Source organism: Pagrus pagrus (genome assembly GCF_965226575.1).
Source record: "Pagrus pagrus genome assembly, chromosome: 16".
In the NCBI taxonomy this organism is placed as follows: domain Eukaryota; kingdom Metazoa; phylum Chordata; class Actinopteri; order Spariformes; family Sparidae; genus Pagrus; species Pagrus pagrus.
The window spans coordinates 457,523-467,500 of record NC_140200.1 but is presented as its reverse complement, the minus strand read 5'-3'; the positions used below and the strand labels follow the sequence as shown (position 1 = coordinate 467,500).

The 9,978-nt window shown below is 43.9% G+C and overlaps 1 protein-coding gene across 3 annotated transcripts in view; it reads right to left on the bottom strand.

The window, feature by feature from the left end:
- The window catches only part of LOC311271209 (tumor necrosis factor alpha-induced protein 2-like), a 19,353-nt gene extending 11,614 nt beyond the window's left edge, over nt 1–7,739 (bottom strand). The window contains exons 1-5 of one of the 3 annotated variants that reach the window (XM_084376785.1): nt 7,646–7,716; nt 7,534–7,605; nt 3,247–3,357; nt 1,957–2,411; nt 1,668–1,879 (exon numbers count right to left, since the gene is read on the bottom strand). In XM_084376785.1, coding sequence (XP_084232911.1) covers nt 1,668–1,879; nt 1,957–2,411; nt 3,247–3,357; nt 7,534–7,585 — 830 coding nt within the window. In that variant the 5' untranslated portion in view covers nt 7,586–7,605; nt 7,646–7,716. Of the gene's footprint in view, nt 1–1,667; nt 1,880–1,956; nt 2,412–3,246; nt 3,358–6,954; nt 7,050–7,533 lie in introns of those variants that run through there. The other 2 variants (XM_084376787.1, XM_084376786.1) reach the window with 2 other exon arrangements.
- Between the last annotated feature and the right edge of the window lie 2,239 nt (nt 7,740–9,978).

The window sequence follows — 9,978 nt, the reverse complement described above, 5'->3', positions numbered from 1 at the left end:
CGGCGTGCAGCAGTCATACGCGTGAACGTGCGTGTGAACGGGGGACCATTATAAGTCAATGAGGAAACTACATTACACGTCAGGCGCTGCTCGCTGCACAGGCGTCAAAGCACGCGCGTGTGACACGTTCAGTTGATAGGTGCGCACGCATTATGACACGATTCTACCGCCATACTGTGTCTGTGTGTGTGTGTCCGTGTCTGTGTGTGTCCGTGTGTGTGTGTGTGTCCGTGTCTGTGTGTGTGTGTGTGTGTGTGTGTGTGTGTGTGTGTCCGTGTCTGTGTGTGTATGGCGGTAGAATCGTGTCATAATGCGTGCGCACCTATCAACTGAACGTGTCACACGCGCGTGCTTTGACGCCTGCGCAGCAAGCAGCGCCTGACGTGTAATGTAGTTTCCTCATTGACTTATAATGGTCCCCCGTTCACACGCACGTTCACGCGTATGACTGCTGCACGCCGGTAATCACACGACGCGTAGTGACTACGCGTAACATTCATGCGTTTTTATGCGAACGCACGCATTAACGCTCGCATGAAGATAATTGAAAATTTTTGTCACACGCTCACATGTAGGCGGAAATGACGTGCGCAAACTATGTCACGCGTAACAAGATGCTGCGTGCGTATGAAGCAGCGTGCGCACGTCTGTCTGTCACTGTTTGACAAATGTTGTCACGCGTTCACACACGCGTGCGGTCGCAGTTTCTGATGTGCGACCGGAAGTTGATCTGCACCGTGCGCAACACACCGCGTACGTGAACGCCTCGCGTAGTCGGCCTTTTCATTTTATTGAAGTGTCGTCAACCAGGGGAGGCAGCAGTGAGCCAGACACTGCTGCCAGAATTATAAAAGAAGAATGAGAAGGAGGAGAAGTGTTTTTTTTGTTATATATATATGTATGTATAAAAAACGCTGCTGCTCGAGTCCTCAGTGGGACCAGGACGGTGGATCATTGATAAAAGTGCGTGCTTCCCCCGCCCCTCCCAACAAAAGTCCTGGGAGTGTGTTGCAGCTGTTCAGGTGCACAAACCTAACGCACCTCTCCAGCGGTCCCAGCAGTTCTCAATGAACTGATCACCTGCGGGGGGCGTGGTTAACTTACAAATGTTTGTCATTGATTTTGTGTCTCATGTGAGAAACAAAGTAAAAGAAACAGCAACAGAACTCTTTCTCTGTCTTCATGGAACAAATGAATCATGTCATGTAAAAGTCTGTATGTCTGTATCTCGTATTGGATCGATGGCTCCATCTACTGGATGAACATGGAACACAGAACAACTACGCGAGGCGTCCAAGTACGCGGTGTGTTGCGCACGGTGCAGATCAACTTCCGGTCGCACATCAGAAACTGCGACCGCACGCGTGTGTGAACGCGTGACAACATTTGTCAAACAGTGACAGACAGACGTGCGCACGCTGCTTCGTACGCACGCAGCTTCTTGTTACGCGTGAAATACAGTCTGCACGTAACAACGCACGCACGCACGCATGCATAACAAAATTCTCATGCGTGCACACACCCGTTGCTGCGCATCTCTCTGGTTGTTTTGACATCGATATACCTTCATATGTGTGTGTGTGTGTCTGTGTGTGTGTGTGTGTGTGTGTGTGTGTGTGTGTGTGTCTGTGTGTGTGTGTGTGTGTGTGTGTGTGTGTGGGACTCACTGTGGGTAGCAGTGATTGGTCCAGAACAGCAGGTAGCTGCAGTCGTCTGCTTCCAGTCCAGCAGCAGCGAGTTCAGTCAGACGGGCAGAGAAGTTCTGATGGTACAGTCCAGCGTACAGGTTCATGATGTCCACCTGAGGGGGGTAACAGTCCTTCACCGTCCTCACCACCGTCAGCAGGTCCTCCTTCACACGCCTCCCCATACAACACACCTGCACAGGTACGTCAGTCACATAACTGCTGATGTTGTTACCAGGTGAACCTGTCTCCTCTGCGGCTGATGACTCACCTGCCTCTTCACAGGTGAGGACAGCCCCTCAGCTCCACCACAGTCTTCCTCGCTGGCCTTCATCAGTCTGGACTCCACCATCTTCTGCAGCAGACTGTGGTGAGTGCTCAGACACTTCTGAGGACGCCACACCGGCACTCGCTCCTCCAGACAACCCCTCCAGCGCCGGTCCTGCACCTCCTGCTGCTGGATGGAGGCCACAGCACTCCTCAGGACCTCCAGCTGCCCCGAGGAGGAGGAGGAGGAGGAGGAGGAGGAGGAGGTGAAGGTGTTGTGGACAGCCATCCATATCTGCAGTCTGAGAGCCTCGAAGTCTCTCTGCAACTGGTCCTCTTCCACCTCACTGTGGGAGTCCTGACTGAAGAGCTGCTCCTCCCTGAGGATCAGCCTCCTGCTCACCTCCTCCAGCTGCTCCTCCCTCTGCTGCTCCTCCTCCTCACGGTCCAACTCATCGTCTGCAGGAGACAAAACACACAAATATATAAACAAAATGTGTGTGTATATATATATATATATATATATATAAAATAAAATAAAATAGAAGACATACTCACATGTATACACTGTAGGGCTGTCAACAAATATTCTAAATTCGAATATATATTCGAATATTTTAAAAAAAACGGAGATTCGTTTGTGAAAATTAATATTCGACTGTGGAACAAAAACACATCAGCGGCTGCTGTGCGAGTGGGCGCACTGCATGATGGGTAAGGGACCGGTCACCTGCACAGCGTCACTCGCTGCTGACAGTGAGACGTGACAGACGCAGGAAGTTCAGAGCCCAACTCGGCAGCAGAGAGAGCGGTTTGGACTCCAAGCACCTAAAAAGCCCTGTTTGGAAATACTTTGGATTTTGGTCAGTAGACGGCAAAAATGTGGAGCCTCGAGATAAAGTTGTATGCTAGCTGTGTAAGCTACAGTTAGCTTAGCAGTGCACCACTAGCAACATGAGAGAGGGGCGAGCGAGAGAGAGGTCTGTGGTACAGGCCATCAGTTCATTTACTTACTTTGTAAAGTGTAGGTATGTTTTCAAAGACATGTTAAAACTAAAATAAAAATACCTACACAAGTAGTTACGTCTCGTATTAGTTCGTCCTCCTGTTATTGACATAATGCACAACTCTAGATATTCGAATGGTTCGAACCGACGTGGTTTCTTTAGATCGAATATTCGAAGGTCATTTTGGAGCAGCCGTACTACACACACACGTACACATAACACTCCCAAACAAGAGGTACCCCGACCTCAGGCAATGATGTTCTATCTGAGGTTCTGTTGGTTCTGACCTGCGGTGTGTTTGTGGTTCTGCTGTTTGCGGTTCTTCCAGATCTTTGCAGGGTTCTTTAGTTTGGGCAGTCTCCTCCTCTCTTCTCCTCGGTTCTCCTCGCCTCCTCCTGCTGAACATTCAACAACAACTTTATCGACATGTTGGTTCGACAGGGAGCCGGTGTTCTGTGGAGAACCTGAATCATCTGAAACCTATTGGATCAACACAGAGTTTAAACATAGAACAAATCATTTTAAAGACTTTGGGCTCGTGGGCTCGTGGGCTCAGGGCGAGTTCAAGTCCATGTTGCTGGTTAAACGCTGGATAATCTGGATGCAAAGTGCGGCGATGACGCAAAGAGGTCATGTTTGGACTGAAATAGTCACAGGGTGTTTTGGGTGAAACATAAAGGAAACGCTTCCGTGCACTTAGAAATAAAAGCACTGCCCTCATCAGAAAATCTAAAGCCAGCTATTATCTGTCATTAACCACAGATACCTTCAATGAACTGGCGTCTGATCCAGGGGTGTACCCTGGCCTTCGCCCGGTGAGAGCTGGATTTGGCCCCAGTAGCCCCGCAACCCCCCGAAAGGGGGGATAAAAGCGGCAACACCCCGCGACCCCAATAGGGAAAATAGCGGAAAGACAATGAGAGATGAGACCTTCAATGACCATTCCAAGTTTTGGAAAACAATTTAGGGGCTTCAAAACAAGTCAGTAGGTAGCCTCCCACAAACATTAAGGCAAAATGATACTTTAACTGCTGATAAAAAGGAAATGTCCAATTTATTTAATGTTCATTTCAAGAATGCTGGCCACATTTTTGACTCATTTCAGGCCACTGCATCGATTGCTCCCTCTGAATTGGAATCTTTGCAATCTTTACATCCGCCAGTCTCAAATCCTGGTTTTAATTTGACCCCTTTGTTAACATCTGAGGTTTTGCATGCGTTGAAAACATTAGACCTTAAGAAATCTGCTGGGCCAGATAATCTTGATCCATTTTTTCTCAAATCAGCCGCCCCGTTTATTGCTCAGACAATAACTGGTATTTTTAATTTGTCTATTTCTTCTCAGAAATTTCCAGCTCTATGGAAGCAAGCATTTGTCATGCCCTTGCTGAAATCTGGTGATCCCTCAGATTTAAACAACTATAGACCAATCTCAAATCTCTCTACTCTTGCAAAGTTATTTGAGTCCCTGCTATCCACCCAGCTTCATCAGATTCTTGAGTTTAATAATATACTTAACCCCTTACAATCTGGTTTCAGACCTGGTCGTAGTACAGTCACTGCCACTCTGAAGGTCCTGGACGAAGTAAAAACTGCCCTTGATAACAAAACAGTCTGTTTAGCCTTGTTTATTGACCTTACAAAGGCTTTTGATACTGTGGATCATTGTCAACTTCTTAAAATCACTCAAAAAATGGGCTTTAGTGATACTGTGGGTAAGTGGATTAAAAGCTATCTAACAGACCATGTTCAGTCAGTCCGGTTCGGTACAGTTATATCCGACCCCGTCACTCTGAACAAGGGGGTCCCACAAGGGTCAATTTTAGGGCCCTTACTCTTTCTACTCTATGTAAATAATATTTGTGATCACCTGAGGTGTTCCTCTTACCATATGTATGCTGACGACACAGTTTTATACGCCTCCGCTTCCTCTTTAGAAACAGCTTACACTAACCTGCAGACTGATTTTACCCTTCTGCAGCATGCTCTCCTTGATGCCAAGTTAGTCCTCAATGCAAATAAAACCAAAATCATGTTCTTTAACCATAATTTCACAACCACCTTACCTCCATTTAAGGCATTGGATAGCACCGTCATAGAGGCTGTAGACAAATATCTGGGCATCTGGCTAGATAAGGATCTAAATTTCAAACATCACATTTCCTACTTAACAAAAAAGCTCAAATTCTTAGTGAGCTTCTTATACAGATCCAAATCGTGCTTTTCTATTGTTGCCCTTAAGCGTCTAGTCACCAGTTTATTTCTATCACAGCTTGACTTTGGCGATACCATCTATAGATTGCCTGCCCGTCCACCCTAGCCAAACTGGATCCCATCTATCATGCTGCCTTGAGGTACATAACAGGCTCAGCTTTCAGGACTCACCATCGCACTCTATACACACTCGCTGGGTTTTCCTCCCTTAACACCCGGAGGTTACAGCACTGGTATGTTCTAATATATAAGGCTATTTTAGGCAAACTGCCTCCATACCTCTGCTCAAAGTTTAATACTGTTCAAACTACACATGATCTTAGAGCTAATAGCTGGTTGCGTTTTAAGGTTCCCTTAATGAGGACAGAGTTAGGGATGAGGACCCTCTCCTACTTTGGGCCTTGGTCTTGGAATGACCTACAAGTCAAGACGAGGATGGGAACTCTCATCCCTCTTCCTGGTTTTAAACAATTTCTCTCTGAACTATTATCACCAGTTGCAGCTGTGACTCTTAGCTTTCAAATTTGTATTGCACTTTTGGGGTCTCTTTTATTGTATAAGTTATCATTGTCTCTTTGCTACCTTGCTCTTGCTATGTATTTTCTCGCTTGTTTTAAATTGTTTGTTTTGTAAATGCTTCCTGACCAGGACATCTTTGGAAAAGAGATTGTCAAATCTCAATGGATCCTTCCTGGATAAATAAAGGTTAAATAAAGTAAATTTAAAAAAACAATCAGAGTCGTCTCCTGTTCCCTCCAGCAGCCGGGGATTCGTCTAAAACAAGTGAAGGCGTCTCTGAGCCGCCTGTCGGCTCATGTGTCCTTCAAATAGCAGAAAACACGCTGAGCCTCTGACTTCAGACCAGCTTTGTGTTTGTCCATGGTGCCTTTCTGCTGCCTGGTAACTGATAGCAGACAGCAGTCCTCCATCAGTGCACCTGACCACACCTCACCTACAGACCAACAGGCCCGGGGGCGTGGACATGACGACTGTGTCGCTCTGAAGCCAACTGAGACACCTGAGCTGCGCCGAGCGTACATAGAACCCTTTAAATGTTCCAGTTTCTGAATGGAGTTTGGTCCAAGTGTTGAATATGAGAACATACAGAGAACATGTAGAGAACACACCGAACATACAGAGAACATGTAGAGAACATGTAGAGAACACACAGAACATACACAGAACATGCAGAGAACATACACAGAACATGCAGAGAACATACACAGAACATACACAGAACACAGAACACACAGAACATACACAGAACATGCAGAGAACATACACAGAACATACACAGAACACAGAACACAGAACACACAGAACATACACAGAACATGCAGAGAACATACACAGAACATACACAGAACACAGAACACAGAACACACAGAACATACACAGAACATGCAGAGAACATACACAGAACATACACAGAACACAGAACATACAGAACACAGAACACAGAGCGGGGAGAACAATGTGCTCAGATCATAAACAGACTGAACCCATCAACAATCTTTGTACTGTAGTTTCATCGGGTCAGTGAACGCACCGCGACACGAGAAAAACGTGTTTAAAGTGTTTATTGATTAAAATATTAATAATTAATATCAGAACAGACGTTACAGGATCAAAGTGTTTCTCCTTCATGAGTCTGGAGGCTAAACGACGTTTCAAACGGATCAATAAACCCATCGATAATCAGCTGATCAGAGGCGGAAACAAAGCCTCCTTCAGAATAAAACTCTGCACATTAAAGTTCAGTCAGACCAACAGCCTCTTACCTCTCATCTCTGCTCCTCTGAGTCTGTGACGGGGCAGCCCGGAGGAGGGGCGGGGTCATACACGATGACGAGGAGTCCGTCTGTCTGTCTGTCCGTCTGTCTGTCTGTCTGTCTGAGGTCCGTCTGTCTGTCTGTCTGTCTGTCTGCGGTCTCATCAGTATTCATGTATCTTTAGGATTTGATCATATTATTATACATTCATATTATTCTGTGTTTCTTCTTATTTCACTTTTTTAAAATAGTTTTTATATTAAATACATTCTAAATATATTTTTTCATCTTATGTTCTCATCACTTTATTATTTTGTCAGTGAAGATCAGATTCAATCAAACTTTATTGAACTGTTTCAGTAACAGAGCAGTGCTGGTGTCTGCAGCAGGTCTGCAGCGCCCCCCTGTGGACACCAGCTCACACTGAAGGAAACACTCATTTATTGCTCAGTCACCTAACACAGCTGCTGCTTCCTCATGCGACATGACACATCATGACATCACCATGACATCACCATGACATCACCATGACATCACCATGACATCATTACTGATCTTAAATAAAAATCACAATCACGATGATCTCACCTGAGCTGCTCTGCTGAGTCCTGCCGGGCAGAAAGGAAACCCACATCATCATCAGAACCAGAACTGATCCACCTCGACCAGAACTGATCCACCTCGACCAGAACTGATCCACCTCGACCAGAACCAGCAGACAGTTTAAAACAGGGACGAGCTGATCCAGGATCTGCTGCTGCTGCTGCTGCAGAGAAAACAGACTCAGAGCATCTTCAGACTCACAGCTGATTCTGACTTTCACTTTCTGCTTCAGCTTCAGCCAACACCCTCCTCTTCATCATCATCATCATCATCACCACCATCCTCCTCTTCATCATCATCATCATCATCATCATCATCATCATCACCACCATCCTCCTCTTCATCCTCCTCTTCATCATTATCATGACATCATCATTGTCATCTCTCTGATACGGAGTCTATCTGAGTTGTGACTGTGTGTGTGTGTGTGTGTGTGTGTGTGTGTGTGTGTGTGTGCGCGTGTGTGTGTGATGTGTGATCTAGATCGATCATCAATAATCGATGCTGCAGTGATCAATAATAGATGGAGGAGGCTGATCAGGTGTTGAGGGGGCGGCGCTCTTCCTGTCTGAGGGCGGAGTCTGTCTCATGTCAGCGTCCCACCTGTGACCGGCTGATGAGAGCCGTGAGAGTGAAGTAAACTCAGCTGATGATGTCTGTGGGTTCATCAATGAGGCACTGATCAATATCTTTAACCAGCAGGGTGAAATATAGATTATTGATCAATGATGATTCTCTCTACTGGACTTCATCATCTGCTCTCCTTCTCTCCATACACAACCAATCACAACGTTTGTTTACGGTCACTTCCTGTAGAAATCACACACAGTTATTGATCTCATCGACCTGATATCCAATCATTTTCCTTTGTGTTATTTCAAAGTGTAAACATGTGATGTTGATGATGTCACGGCTCCTTTAGAACAACTGTTAGATCTATAGATCAACAACAACAACATGTACAACAACAACAACAACAACATATACAACAACAACATGTACAACATATACAACAACAACAACATGTACAACAACAACAATATATACAACAACAACATGTACAACAACAACAACATGTACAACAACAACAATATATACAACAACAACATGTACAACAACAACAACATCAACAACAGCATGTACAAAAACAACATGTACAACAACAACAACATATACAACAACATGTACAACAACAACATACAACAACAATAGCAACATGTACAACATGTACATCAACAACAACAACAACAACATGTACAACAACAACGTATGCAACAACAACAACAACATATACAACAACATGTACAACAACAACAACAACAACAACGTATACAACATGTTCAACAACAACATGTACAACAACAACAACAACAACATGTACAACAACAACAACAACATGTACAACAATAACAATATGTACAATAACATTTACAACAACAACACAATGTACAACATGTACAACAACAACAACAACAACAACAACAACATGTACAACAACAACAACAACAACAACATGTACAACAATAACAATATGTACAACAACATGCACAACAACAACATGTACAACAACATATACAACAACAACATGTACAACATGTACAACACAACATGTACAACATGTACAACAACAACAACATCAACATGTACAACAACAACAACAACAACAATAATAACATGTACAACAACAACAACAACAACAACATATACTATAAAAACAAAACAACATATTAATACAATTATACAACAACATAAATTATACAATTACACAAATTAAAAGGTTCTAAACATAAAACATGTTAAAATATCTGCTGACATATAATATGTTATATATAAAGTATATAATAAATGTATTATATAATAAATGTTGTATATTATATTGTTCACTGTATTTAAACCCACTGGTGACATTTGAATCAATAAATCAATAAAACAAAATGAGGCGACTCTGAAACCAAATCACACCAGACTGAGTCAAATCAGGACAACATGCAAAACACACACACACACACACACACACACACACACACACACACACACACACCCTGAACTGAATTTGAATTGAGAGGAAGTGAACAGCAGTCGCTCGTCTGTCTGATCAACAACAAGCTGCTCGTCTCTGAGGATTGAACACTGACAGTATTAGTGTTTACATCTTCATCTTCATCAGGTGGGTCGGCTCTTCTTCTTCTATTTATTTTAATGGTGTTAGTTTCTGAATGATGAGTTCACTGAAGCTGGTTCATATGAAACTTCTGACTGAAGATTTTATCTGATTCTGTTTTAAATGGCTGCAGGTCGGACTCGAACCCTTCAGCTTCAGTTTGTTCGTGTTTGAAATGTTTGTGTGTGAAGTGAAGCAAAACTTTGTGTCTGAAAACAGGAAGTAAAAAAGTTCCTAAATTAATAACATGTCAGTTGTCATGGTAACAG